This window comes from Rhinichthys klamathensis, unplaced genomic scaffold (assembly GCF_029890125.1).
Source record: "Rhinichthys klamathensis goyatoka isolate OS25496 unplaced genomic scaffold, OSU_Roscu_1.1 h1tg000188l_1, whole genome shotgun sequence".
In the NCBI taxonomy this organism is placed as follows: domain Eukaryota; kingdom Metazoa; phylum Chordata; class Actinopteri; order Cypriniformes; family Leuciscidae; genus Rhinichthys; species Rhinichthys klamathensis.
In genome coordinates this window covers 1,170,051-1,184,503 of record NW_026606715.1, presented here as the reverse complement: position 1 = coordinate 1,184,503, position 14,453 = coordinate 1,170,051, and the positions used below count along the sequence as shown (strand labels likewise).

Below are 14,453 nucleotides of genomic sequence, written 5' to 3'. Positions count from 1 at the left end.
TTAGTTAATAAAAATACAGCTGATCATTGTTTTTTTATTTGTTTTTTTATTCATATAATTAACTAATGTTAACTAATGAACGTTGTTGTAAAGTGTTACCAAAAAAATAAAGTTTTTGTGCTAACGTTTTGAGAATATTATTAAAGATCAGAACTTTGAACAAACATAGTAATGTTACTAGAAGAACGTTGATCATAACTTTGAGAGAACATTATTTCTGAAAACGTTCGGGTTGTTACTGTCAACCCTGTTACCTTTCTGAAGTCATGATGACAGAGTGAGGATGGCACAATGCCATGAATGAACACAAACATTATACTTGTTTGGGTAACACTTTATTTTGCAGTGTCCTTGTTACATGTTACATTTACCATAGTAATAACAGTAAATTATGCATAATTCCATGCAACTAACCGTCAACCAAATCCTAATCTAACCCTATAGAAAGTAGGCTACATGTTGTTACTTAATATTACTTACTAGGCTACTTAAATATATAATTGCACTATAACAATGACACCTTAAAATAAAGTGTAACCCTTGTTTGATTGAATTACTTTAAAAGTCACAAATGAAAAATTGACAGAATGACCCTTGTGTTACCCCATAAAAATTCATTTCTTGTAATGCACATTCATACTTTACATTAAATGGAACTAGAACATACATGCTTGTAAAATGCACAGGCTGGGACTTCCAGTGTTGTTATGTTTCCATATCTCACATAACTACCAGCTATGGGTGTGGCGAATCAAACGTCGTGCTTTACGTCATCGACTCGCACGTAACGTAAGCGTTCAGCGTCACTCGCGCACTGACTGACTCCCCCTGGCGGAGAAGACGAAGAGAAAACGCTCATAATGGGTTGTGAAAGTGGAAAGTACCTTATGGAAATCCCCTACTGGCTTTTATGTACTGGTATCAATCGGGCTGTCTGAACTAGAGCGTATACTTTGCCGTGTTTTGGACGCGTCTCAAGCGAGCTGTGTAATCCAGTGGATCTCTGAAAGCGCCATGGACGATTAAAGTGGACTGAGTGAAGTAGCAGCAGAGCCAGAGCATCTTATGGGCTTTGTTGGTGGATACCGACATATTGAACAGGTAAGAGTTGTCCGATTCATCGCTGCCCGTTCCCTCGCCTCTCTAATGTCGCGTTTAGACTCTTTCCTAAAGCAAGCGAGCTTGATTTCTCCCATATTGTTTTAAGCTCAAACGCCAGGCGGTTCTTGTACGGACGGATACGGTCTTGAACGCCACGGATTTTGACAGCCATTGTTTGCGAAGACGTCACTTATCAGCGATTAAGAACGTTTAACGGAGAAAACGTTCTATTGTTGCCATGGGGACATATAGCTTCCGTTCGAGTGCTACAGTGTTCCATTGTCTAACGGCTTCTTCTGTCAAGGCAATTACGTAATTCGAAAGTCAGCAACTGATGTTCTTCTAGCCTAATATTTCGCGTCGGTCTCTATTGTCCCCTTTGTGCTTTGTGTTTAATAAAACGGGATGTCGCTTTCCTCACGAATATTTCGCGAGAGGTATTTAAGGGAACACTGTCTGAATAAGTTCCCCCTAAAGAACCCCGGGAGCCGAGACAAATAAATGGTGCCCTTGCAGTCAATGGCATTTTGGTCTGAACCTATGATCTATTATCGCCTGTTCTGATAGTTTTGGAAAATTGATTGTGGGGGTGGACTTATAAATATCTTCGCCTTTCACTCATCTGACCTCAAGGGCCCTTTACCATGAGACTGGAATACACCATTAGCTTTCAGGGGCCACCATCAGTCTTTCAGTTCTTCACCTTTAGGGTGGAGGGAAATGAGGGGAAATTCTTGTGTGCTGCACATGGTCGTGGGTTGAGCGCTCCTGACAATGGTGTTGTTGTTTCATGTCTTCTTTCACAGTGATAGATTGGTTCCCCACTCCAGACACCATGTCTCAGGGCCAGAACTTCCTGCCCAAGTTCCTGTTCGTGAGTAACCTCCTGAAGGCCGTGAAAATCAGAGAGCGGGTTCCCAATGACGTGGTCAAGCCTTCGTCCAGCAGCGGCCTGATCCATCACCTGCGCAGCATGCATCGCTACACCCTGGAGATGATCCGCATGAGCCAGTTCCCGCAGGCCTTCCGCGAGGTCATCCAGGCGGCCATCTTGGACAGGGCCATGCAAAGCTCGCTGGAGCAGGAGAAGAGGTTGAACTGGTGCCGTGAGGTCAAGAAGCTGGTGCCGCTGAGAACCAATGGTAACTATGCTGTGATTTTATCAGCTTGAGCGCAAGTCACGTTTCCTTCCAATGAAAGGGCGACGTTAAAGTCTCTTTGTATTGGTTTATATTAGTTAATAATACATCAATGGTCTTATACAATGCTCTTAAGATCATTCTTCTTGGGAAGTGCTCAGTGTTGGGTGTTACTCTTAAAAAAGCAGCTACTAATTACAATCTTTAGTTTCTGCACTAAAAAGTACTGCATTACTTAATAATAATTACTTTCTCAATCCCAAATCAACCTATCAACACTACAAGGATAGGCATGAGACCGCTTTAATTCTTTCAAATAAATAATATAAAATTGCACAAATTATTCTTGAACTGACCAAATGGACAAGGTTTCATTAAAAACATACATTTTAACAGTAAACATTAAACGTTGATGTTAAATCCACTGTTGCTTTATATAAAATTGTTCTATAGTCTATACAGAAAAATAAAGAGTAATTCCATACTTTACATTTTTTCAAGAGAAACGTAATTAAATTACAGTAAATATAATTACTTAGTAATACATTACACCCAACACAGGAAATGCTTCATAATCTGGATGTTACAACTAGTAATAGGCTGATGTGTGTGTATATATATATATAATTAATCACTATTTCCCCATTTTTTTGGTCTTCTTGGTCAGTTACCAAAAGTGGCTAACGCTTTATTTTGCAGTGTCATTCTTACATTGCACGTAATGTAGAAATAACTATAAATTATGCATAATTACATGATGCAACTAACCCTATAGTAAGCACAATTACAGTTAATTAATATTACTCAGTACTGGAATGTATAATTACAGTGTAACAAAGACACCTTAAAATAAAGTGTAACCCAAAAGTGATATTTCTCTTATAGTGTAAAAACTATTAAATTCATCACAGTGATTTTATATGCATCTCAAGTGCTGTTGTTATCAGAATCATAACATCTAAAGATATTAAAAAAGCTATATCGTTAGACCACTTTAAAAAAAAAGACGGGAAAATCCTGCACTGTCTGTCACACGGATGTTTTTCCCCTCAGTTTGCTGTACGGGGCCGTGTCGTGATGCTGGGCTCCAGCGAGTGTGTGTGACTCGGGTGTTTCTCTCGCTAGCTCAGGGTCAGGTCGCTCTGCTCTTCTCTTATGAGTAATGCTGCGAGGGAAACTTCTCTGTACTTGCCATTGTTGCTCCATTGTACAGTCACTATTTACAGTAACTGAAATTAGCTAAACAGAGACTACACGCATCTCATTACCGTCGTTACCATTTATCTGGAATAGTCAACAACCTAGTGCTGTGTGTTTGTTTGTTAGTTTCATCATTTTATCCAGTTGTGATAGTAGATGTCGTTTTGCCATGTCTAGTTCCTGATAGCTTCTCGTTTATGTATTCTGGTAAATTTCTTGCATTTAAAAAAAAAAAAATTCTGGACAGCACATATTTGTCCTCATTATGAAACGGGAATTTCCTGTTTTAAATCACACGGGATTATGAAAGCGCTAGACTGGAACATGTTGTTTAAAACGGATTGCGCTGATAAGACCCGTACTAGAATATAGAGGGGAACTGGAATAAATGTAACGCCGCTAATAACGTAATACACAATGCAGCCAAAATGGCCATTTTAGGTCTCCTAGTGCTAGGCTTATGTTTCCTTCAAAACTTGTATCTGTGTTAGTCTTCATTTTCTGCCCTGATTTGTTAGGAATATTTTTAAAAAGCCCTTCCTAGTTCCTATCTGCATGTTTGCATGAATTGTAGATTTGAGACTGCTGATGTTTTTTACTAATTTATAAAGTGCGTCTTTAGGATTTCAAGTTTAGTCAAATAGTCTGGTGCTATTAAAGCAGAGGATATGTCTACAGTTTGAGGGTGTATTTTGTACATTTATGTAATTATCCAAAGCAACTTACATTGCAATATTAATATTATTATTAGTTTTTGCATTCCTTGGGAATTGAATCATGACTTTGGCACCATTGCTGTACAGTTTGAGCTACAGGAATACTAGTGTGTACAATAATATTTATTATATAAATATATATATAATATAGTATTTGTTGATTTACTATTAAACCCCATTGCAGTTATACAACATGAGTAACGAATGGACTAATTGGATGACTTCTGACAAGACAAAGATGTCTGAAGCAAAATTACAAAGCTGTGGGTTAAATAGTTTATGTGTACATCAATTACTAAAGTAAAAATGGGAGAACTGGACAATGTTATCATATTTACACAATCATTTTGTTGAGGCCACACTTTTCTCCTGTGACCATTATTGCAGAACGTGTTGAAAAGGATGTGGTTGTATAGCAGATGTTGTTTGTATCCAGGTTTTGTGTGTTCATTTTCTGTTCTCCATTGTGGGGTTGCTGCTTTGAAACTGTAACTTCCCAAGTGACAAGTATCACATAATTTACAGTAAAGTGTTTAAATACAGTCAAGCTGAAAATATGGTAAGCGACACTGCAAACTATTAGCAAAAAGTGGCTAACTGTGAAAGTATTTGAGGAGGGAATATCTTTATACATGTGTAACTCAAATGAATCAAACTTGAACAAGACACAATTTAACCAAAATGGTGATGAGCAGAAACTACATTTAATGAGAAAAAACGTTAATGGTTTGTTTGAGACCAAATGTGCAAGGACAAATTGGTAAATCGTCTATGATAGAAAGTCAGGTTAATTGCTTGACTTAAATTAATCTACTTTAAAGAGGACATTGAGCTCAATCTGATGTAATTCTCGAGCAATGCGACATAAAACCCCAACTTGTTAACCCCTTCGCTGTCACCCCCCTTTTTGAGAATGGGGGTTAAAATGCACTATTCAAACTTAAATGGTTGTAATTCAAGAATGCTTTGGAATATATACCCAAGTTTGGTCTTGTTTTAAAGAAAACACTCAGCAGATTATTGCTGCAATGAAGACACTTCAAAAAATGAAAGTATGAAAAAGTTATGTAAGTTTAAATTTACAGTAAATCAAATATACTGTACTATATATTTTTTATTTTATAAAAAATATATATTTTACAAAATATTTTTTACTCCAAAATTACTATAAAATCAAAGCCATATATCTAACCAAGTTGTGTTCCAAATTTGACGTTGATATCACAAAAATTGAAGTTCCCATGAGATTTTGTTTAGGCGTAGTACTAAAAATAGCCACCGGGTGACATACATTCCATTGAATTTAGTTGGATACATTCTGCCTTAACAAATTAATACATTTCTTTCCAAATATCAATTCTGTCACAAAATGTGGAACCTTGAGACTCAGACCTTTCTGACAATATGTGTTTTGTCAGGATTAGAAAAGGTTTTGATCATAAATTATGAAATATAATGATGCCCAAAAGGGGAGGAGCCTGATAAAATAATTTAGAGTACCGTTTCTATGGTAACGCAACGTTCAATTTCAAAACGGTTTTCACAGGATGAATTCTGAGTTTGTAAGCTTTCAAATGATACCTAATTTATGATAACTACTAAAATATGTGATGTAATAAAAAAAGGCGATAAAAAAGATAATATTATATTTTAGAGGATAATATATATATTTTACTTTTTAGAGGATAATATTATATTATAATTTTTTATTGAAAAATACTAGATTATATGTTTTATTATGAACTTTTAGCATGAAAACCAAAGTTTCAATTATTAAAGGTGTGTGCGTCAACTTTTTGTGACAAAGGTCAGAACTCCTGTTATGACGCAGATTTTTTTGAGGTGCACTCTTGTCAAAAATTCATCGGTTACTCTTCCTACATAATTTGTAGCAAAAAACAGCAGTCAAATATCTATTTAGAAGTCCTAGACCTTTCCAACCATATATAGTTTGTCATAATTAGATTAGGATTTAATAGTAATAAAGCGAAGTAAAGTTAGGCGTCCCGTATACGGGACGGTGACTGTAGTCAATAACTGTATCCCTTAAAACTCATCTTTGATCACCTAAATGACATAGGCCTGTTTAAATGTTTTTCCTTGGATCCACTGGTTGACGATCACACGTTGATCTGATTGGTTACAAGGTCGTTTGTGACGTCAGAAACACCAGCGATTTCAAAGCGTGTGTTTGAGACTGTCTTTGGTTCACTGCAGTTTTAAGGAGGAAATACTCAGCAATGCTGTCGACTTATGAACTTACACATGGTTTGTCTTACAGCATATTAAAAACACCACATAGACACATAAACAACATGAAAAGCTGGATTTTCACCACAGGGGGACTTTAACAATTTGTAACTGGAAAAACTACATATTTTGAAAAGTGCTTCTGGGAAATGTGGCTAAGTTAGTTGTTGTTATAAGTTAGCAGTACTACTTTTAGATAGTTCGAGTTTATTTGTAATGTTATCAATTCAGATCCATTTCTTTATATGTTAATGAGAGTATGATTTAGAGGTGATGTAGAGAGTTGAAACTTACTCTTGTGTAACAAAAAGAAAACACTGTATATTATGCACTGTACAAATAGTTTCCATATAAAGCATAGACGGGTTAAAACCTCCATCTACTTGGGAACATTTTGGTCTTTTGTGTTGATAGCAGCAGGTACAGACACAAACCATGGCTTTGAACAATAGCACAGGTTTAAAGAACAGGAACTAGATCATGTGTTCAGACTTCCCTTATCGGCCCTAGAGATGGCATGGGCACGGCACAGGCATTCCTGTACAGCATCGGCCCTCCTCTCTGGAAAGTCCAGATGCTTTATATCATGGCTCTGGTGTCAAGAGGAGTCAAAAAGTTGAAGTCAAGCCCTTACGGCGCTTAATCAGAGAATCACATACTAGGGAAATTCCTCACAGTTGTTTCACACAAGCTCGCGCGCACATGCAAATGCGTACGAATGCACTTGAGCACACGTTGCACAACATCAGAAAGAACACATAATCTAGGCCATGTACAAAGTTCTGCAGAGCATGCTTGTTTTTTTAAGTGTTCAAGTTACTGAATGGTTAGGTTACAGCAAAGTTAGTGATTTACTAAAGTATATAAAGAGTTTTGAGACTCTAAAAAAAATCCCCTACATGTTCGAACTGCTGTTGGGTTGTTATGAGGAGTTGATTTAATTGCTTTTGCATGGATATGGTCACATGTTCTGTTTTTAAAATGCACACAGTTTGGATGAAACTGATATCTTTAAACTGCTTTAACAACTCTTGTGGAAATCCCCCTGAATTGCTTTTATCTCATCCTTAATCTTGCGTCTTGACAAACACAGCTGAACTAACCTTTAGGTGTAAAAGATATTGCCGTCAGTGTATGCAACAACAAAGCAAAGATTGTATATGTAGTTTTCTATTTTTTTTGTAGCTATGTAATGCATGCCAACCGGTTGCTAAGGCTCTCTATGTTATGTCAATTTTGATGATTGTGAAAGTCCAAACAGGAACTGCAAGTTTCATAGCCTTTTTTAAATGCATGAATATGTCCTTTACGAACTTTTATGACCTGAGGTTTTTTTCAAAGTAAAGCAAAGCCTGTCTGCAAACGTGATTATGTATGTGGAAGGTGACGCTATCCTTCAGGACATCCCATGTACAGTCAAACCAAAATTTATTCAAACACCTTCAAAATTTCTCACATTATCACAGTTTATTCGCTATAGTTTAGAAAATGGTAATACAATATGAGCAGAACTCGGTTTGACTCTCACAAATTAATTATGTTGAATATCTGTCAGATGTTAAATCTAACTACACAATTAGATCATACCAATTTAGGTCAACCGATTACCAAGCAATGCTTATTTTTGTTCAGTTTGTGGTGTAAAAAGGTCACATAAACAAGTAAAGAAAAAAACGTGGTCAGGTCAAAGTGTCTGAATAATGTTTGGCCCCAATCCACTGTAGGAAGAATTTGTTGGGTATAATATGTCACAGTTTACTTTATTTTGCTCTCCTCACTTACATAAATGAACTATAGTGTCCTGCACACACTAGTGAAAGAATATATCTGGTGTCTGATTCATTTTTGGTTTGACTGTATAATGGCAGACCTGCATGCTTCCATGTTTGCAGAAACTGAATGCCGATTTGTGATTAATTCCTCTGGAGCCTCAGGATAATAATGTCCACATACAGTATAATCACCACAAAAACATGCACCGTCCCAAGCCCTTCCCAGTCATTTCACCGTCTCGGTTAACTATAGACCCAATATAGTCCGACTATGAGGAACACACTTCTAGCCAAAATAACCTTGAATTTGTTTACATGTCGTTTTTGCCAAAATAACTTTCAAGATATATGATATTCCATCATGTAGTAAACCATGATTACAAGCTGTTTGGTTTCATTTCGTTACTCATTTAATTTCTCTGTTATCTAATTGATGACTAGTCTATTCTTGGGTTATGGTTTAGACCATTTTTTAGTAAATTTTCACTGACAGAGAGTCCAAATTTTGCCTAGACGTCAGGGCTGTGTTTGGACTGCCATTAGACGTCTTTTAAACGCAAAATTGCTTGCTGGGTTGTGACTGTCCAGAGATATAATCTGTGTTTGTGTGTTTTGGTCTAGGTGATGGAAACTGCCTGCTTCACGCAGCCTCTCAGTATCTACTAGGGGTTCAGGACACAGACCTGGTGCTCAGAAAGGCTCTTTACGCAGTACTGAAGGAAACAGACACTAGTAACTTTAGGACACGCTTTCAGACAGAGCTTCTGCACTCGCAGGAGTTCACCCAGACCGGCCTGAGATACAGCACTTTGGTAAGCACTTCCGCCTTCACGACGAACATGCAAAATTGTCCAAAACAGCCAGGCAAAAAAATCATAACATTGTCCTTTGGATATGACAAGGGTATAACTCATGGATGTTTGCAATTTGTTTTGCTTCTCAGAACTGGGAGGAGGAATGGGTTAAGATTGTAGAAATGGCTTCTCCAGTGTCCAGCAGTAATGGCCTACAGTTTGACTCTTTAGAGGATATTCACATATTTGTGCTTTCAAATATTCTACGGAGGCCAATTATTGTTATTGCAGGTACGTATCCGTAACACAGGAGCATTTCAATAGAATTGCACAAACACATGTGCATCGACATGACCATAATATATGATTTTTCTCTCAACAGACCAAGTACTTAGAAGTATGAAGTCTGGTTCCTCCTTTTCACCCCTCAATGTGGGGGGCATATACCTGCCTTTGCATTGGCCTCCCGGAGAATGCTACAAATATCCCATAGTGCTTGGATATGACTCCCAGCACTTTGCACCCCTGATCACAATCAAAGATAGTGGCCCAGGTACGTCACTAGACATTGCACTACTTTTGTTGCCTGAAAAAGTTTAAGAATCATTGGAATGGTACAAAACTTGTTTTTTGCACTTGTTGTGTGAACAAAAAAAAAAATCATGGACACTTGTGCTCCTCGCGGTCTAAAATGAGCGCATTGGAAATGAATGGGAGACGAATTTCATCTAGTGGAAACTTTTGGTACTGCGGCCAAACAAAATCTTATTGAAAGCTCATTTTTTGAGATATCATGGTCAAATTTGGAACACAACTTATTTAGATTAATGGCTTTGATTTTCTTGCAGTTTTATAGTAAAACGTGATTTAGAAAATATATACTTCATATAAAAATTGAAAATAGTATTTTTGTGCCGTTTTCATAACAATTAACATAAAATTCTGTTCCTTTTTTTAAGTTTACTTGTTTTGTTTTTTTACTTTTTTCACTTCAGCAATAATCCGCCAAGTGTCGTCTTTAAAGAGATCTGTTGCTTTAAAGCTTTCAAGTTTTACGCAGTTTAAGTTGGAAATGAAATTTTCAGGTCGTCGCTTAAAAAGTGTATAAATGGATTATAAATACAGCATAAATATAATTTAGTATAAAAAAATCCCCTAAAAATACAAAATATGAAATAAAAAACATGATCAAACTAAAACTAACTCATTGACGGAAAAAAAAAAAGTGGTAATAGTCGGCCCAGTGTATTTGAATATGTGATGTTTGTGACCCGTTCAGAGATCCGTGCGGTGCCGCTGATAAACCCGGGACGGGGAGGGTTTGAGGAGCTTCGATTGCACTTCCTGACAGAAAAGGAGCAGCAACAGAAGGAGAAGTTGCTAAAAGACTACCTAATGCTTATAGAAATCCCTGTCATTGGCCTGGGCTACGATCCCACACAGATTATCACTGCGGCCAGGTATGAGTTAAATACACTCTTTGTTGAAGTCTTGCTGGTTGTTCCTCAGTGTAACCCTAAAAAGTTATGGCGCTTAAAATGAATACCTTTTTTACAACAACATAAAGTGAACTTATTTAAGTTGGACTATGACACTATTTTCTTCTGGAAACAACCTTTGTTGCATTATTTTCCTGTTATCACTGTAAAGCTGCTTTGAAACAATCTGTATTGTAAAAAGCGCTATATAAATAAAGGTGACTTGACTTTTTTAAAATCTTGAATCCTTCCTCCATCAGACTTGATGAAGGCAACCTACCTGAGGATATGAACCTGATGGAGGACTACCTACAACTGGTAAACCATGAATATAAGCGCTGGCAAGAGGATAAGGAGTCATCATGGGCCCCCCAATCCCAGCGTCCCCCTCCCTTCTCAGTCTCACAACTCTCTCTCATCGAGATCCGCTGCGCCACACCCCGATGCACCTTCTACGTCTCGGTGGACACCCAACCCCACTGTCACGAGTGCTTCGAAAAGCGGCAGGCGGGGCGGAAACCAGAGGCCATTTCCAGCTCAAATCATTCGTCGTCCTCGGACCCGGAGAGCCGAGGGAGACTGGAGCGCTCGGTCCTTCCTAGCCCTCGTTCTGCTCCCCCTACGGCCCCAAGTCTAAGCCTTTACAGTGAGACTCACGCCATGAAGTGCAAGACACCCGGATGCTTGTTCACACTCAGTGTGGAGCACGACGGGTTGTGTGAACGCTGCTTTACGGCGAGGCAAAACCGGTCCGCTGCCAACAGGCCGTCTCACGGATGGTGCCACGGTCAGTGGGCGCAAGGCGGCCGGGAACGAGAGAAGGAAACGGAGAGGGAAAGAGAACGAGAACGAGAAAGGGACACCGAGAGATGCGTTCTGTGTCGACAGGAGGTTTTTAGGATATTCAATGGTCTTTGCCCGCCCTGCATGCAGAGGACTGCTGTTTCCGAGAGGGGAGATGCCCAGCAAGAGGAGCCTTCGACTGAAGCCTCGGTGTGGGCAACGCATCGGGAGACCGAACGCACGGGCACCACCGGACACACCTGGCAAACGCCTGCCGCCCGTTCCTGTAAACGCTCCGGATGCCAGTTCTTCGGGACGGCAGAGAAGCTGGGATTCTGCACTATATGTTATCTAGACTACCAGACCAATCACCGTAAGTGCAACTATTCTGCATTCACACACAATTCTAGTAGTATCTCTCTAATGAACAAGGAAATATCATCTCTCAAGTATAATCAGGGTTTGAAATTTACTCTTTCACGCACCGGCTAATTTGGTTCCTACATTTTTAAGTGACCTACAATGCCACATTTTTCTAAATGTCATTTGTTAACAAACAAGTATTCATTACTTCAATGAGCTCATTGTTTCCGCCTTAAATTATTACATTGTTTAAGTTAATACATTTTTGGCTAACTGTGATTCTGTATATGTACATTTCTGAAATACGTAACTAATCTCTCATAACAGATCACTCTAAATTGTAACGTGGACTCATGCATCTTCTATGAAAAGCGCTATACAAATAAATGTGGATCGAATTGAAATGTGAATTTCCGGCCATTCAGAACTTAGACTAAAAGAAGAACAAATGTTCCAGATTAACTACGCTGCGCAATACACTGTATTTAATATATCATGATGACTCAGGAGTCGAGTATTTGCGCTAAATCTGCACAAATTTGGCCTACATAAACTTCCCAGCAAAGTGAGTAAACATAATAAGTAACACGTTGGCGGGTGTGAAATTTAAACCCTGGTTATAAAGTCTCCACTTCCTTTTGGGTTCAGGAAGCAATTCATAGACATTGTGACTTCGACCACAGGAGCAAACGTGTGATTTTCTTTGTCCGTACAGAGGCCACCCCTGCTATTGTCCAGCCCAGGCACACGTCCGAGGCGGGTTTCCAGAACTGTCCACGGTGCCGAGGTCAGGGATGCGGGGCCGAGGGAAAGGCCATGCTGGAGGGTTACTGCAACAAGTGCTTCGTGAAGGAGCAAAGCGCTAGACTCAACCAAGCTGCTAGCAGGGGCTCTAACTCCCCACCTCTTGTCACGGTAAGTGTCCTTATTTGCTGTTGTGGGGGAAGTTTGGCTCTGCTTAAGTGTTGAAGAACCATTAAAGCAACAAGCTCTGTTGTTTCTGTCCAGCGGGCCTCGAAACCACGTCCACCGCCAGTGCTCACCCAGGCTCAGTGTCGGCGTAGCGGTTGTAAGAACCTGTCCCCTGGTTGCACAGAGCTGTGCCCGGACTGCATCACCCGAGGCCAGCGAGAGGGTCGGCGTGCCCAGGCGCCCAAAGAGAAAAGCAAACAGCGCTGCAAGACGCAGGGCTGCGATCACTACGCCAATCAAGAGAAACAAGGCTACTGTAACGAATGTGACCACTTCAAGCAGATTTACCGAGGCTGACTAAACAGTTCAATGTCAAAAAGGGCCTAGTTCATCGTGCATTCTTGTGCATGCTGGCGAACACTCTTACACAAGGAACTTTGTGCCCAAAATCCTCCACCTGTCTTGGGCAGGGCCTAAAAAGCCCGGTGGTGCTCTAGAATTGGTGATTACCTCTCAAATGAAGTTTTGGTCATTTGTATCATGTGTGTGTGTGTATAGGACTTACGTGAGATGCTAGCATACAGAAACTTATGATACACAGTGACGTCTAGTCACACACCTGTGGCGTCTGCTGTTTATATTGAACAGGGTAAATAATTGCAAACTTTCTTGAAAAATTGACGTGAGCATGTATAAGAATTGATCAGTTTAGAAACAAATTTGACCAAAGTTAATTTACTGAATGTGTCTAAGCCAATGTGCATCGCCACTGCGGACTGCAGAAAGCCAACAGGCCTTTTGGAAGTACAGGAATGAGACGTACAACAGGGTATGCAGAGACCACCGAAGGACAGCATTTGATAGTTTATTCATAAAATGTAGGTTAAGTGCCAATGAGAGCTCGCTAAGCAGAGCTCGAATTTCATTTCCTGCTGCACCATGTGATGTCTGCAAGCAGAACGAATCTGTTGCCTTTGAGAATGTTTTTGTTTACCATTGATCACTTTTTCGCAAGTCCTTCTTGCTCTTGAAACTATTTTTCACTTTTGCTTGCCTTGCTAAACTTCATATGACTTGGTCTGTTCTATTGAATGGATATGTTCATTTTTCTGTGGCTGAAAAATTCCTTAAGTGCAATGAAACCCAGATACTTGACACCTCCCCGATGAATAGAGCTGATGAAATTACATTAAGCTGAAGGGAATTGGCGTGCCAAAAAAAGGACGTAAAAAACACTTTGACGAGAAAATACTTTGCGATGTCTGAAATCCCCGTCGGGATTAAACAGCTAAGCGAAAACGTATCAGTCCAAACATAAACGAACCCAGGTAGGAAACGCCCCGCTCCTAGATCTGTGAAGTCCCTGTTTCTTGCTGTTCTTGCCCAGCCACATTCTTTTGGTTGCACTACTCTCCTTTAAACACACAATGCCTCAGTCTATCCTTTGCATATGTTTAGTATGCACAAACTGACATTCTCTATTTGAATATTTCCGAAATATCTGCAAAGACGTAAAGAGAAAAGATAGAGTTAGCTTCTGTGGCATCATTTATAAAGAAATAACTGTCTGTGTTAAACATTCCCATCTTTAAAGTCCAATATTGTGCAACCACATTTATCTTTGTCTACTTGAGAATTAGTTTAATGTGGGCCTATACAGAAATGTGCTTTGGATAAATGATACACAGAAAAATTTGCAGTCGAATCATAAATTTTAAGAGTGTCTACTCTTCAACTACTGGATCTGTTCAGTCAGTTCAGATCATCACAAACTTGCACAATACTTAATAAGCTGCTCTGGAATTAGGAACGGTACTCCTGACTTACTAGTGACATTCCAGTTATAGACCTAGAGGAATATAGATGATAAGATAGAAATTTTGTGCAACCTTTCATAGAGTATTGTATGAAAAGCCTTGTTTTTTGGTTTGTTTTGGTATTTATT

At 39.2% G+C, this 14,453-nt stretch overlaps 1 protein-coding gene across 1 annotated transcript; it reads left to right on the top strand.

The window, feature by feature from the left end:
• Window positions 1-830: 830 nt before the first annotated feature.
• On the top strand, window positions 831-13,303 carry tnfaip3 (tumor necrosis factor, alpha-induced protein 3). Its single transcript, XM_056261901.1, has 9 exons — window positions 831-1,101; window positions 1,908-2,243; window positions 8,800-8,990; window positions 9,122-9,263; window positions 9,355-9,525; window positions 10,252-10,432; window positions 10,711-11,606; window positions 12,312-12,511; window positions 12,605-13,303. Exons 2-9 carry the CDS (start codon window positions 1,937-1,939, stop codon window positions 12,863-12,865), a joined length of 2,349 nt encoding a protein of 782 aa, XP_056117876.1. The 5' UTR covers window positions 831-1,101; window positions 1,908-1,936; the 3' UTR covers window positions 12,866-13,303.
• Window positions 13,304-14,453: the final 1,150 nt, after the last annotated feature.

Bases quoted from the DNA above. Each gene is read 5' to 3' on its own strand.
- tnfaip3 (XM_056261901.1), top strand. From the start codon at position 1,937: ATGTCTCAGGGCCAGAACTTCCTGCCCAAGTTCCTGTTCGTGAGTAAC. The intron at 9,526-10,251 runs GTACGTCACTAG...TGACCCGTTCAG, and splicing joins AATCAAAGATAGTGGCCCAG to AGATCCGTGCGGTGCCGCTG. The intron at 12,512-12,604 runs GTAAGTGTCCTT...GTTTCTGTCCAG, and splicing joins ACTCCCCACCTCTTGTCACG to CGGGCCTCGAAACCACGTCC.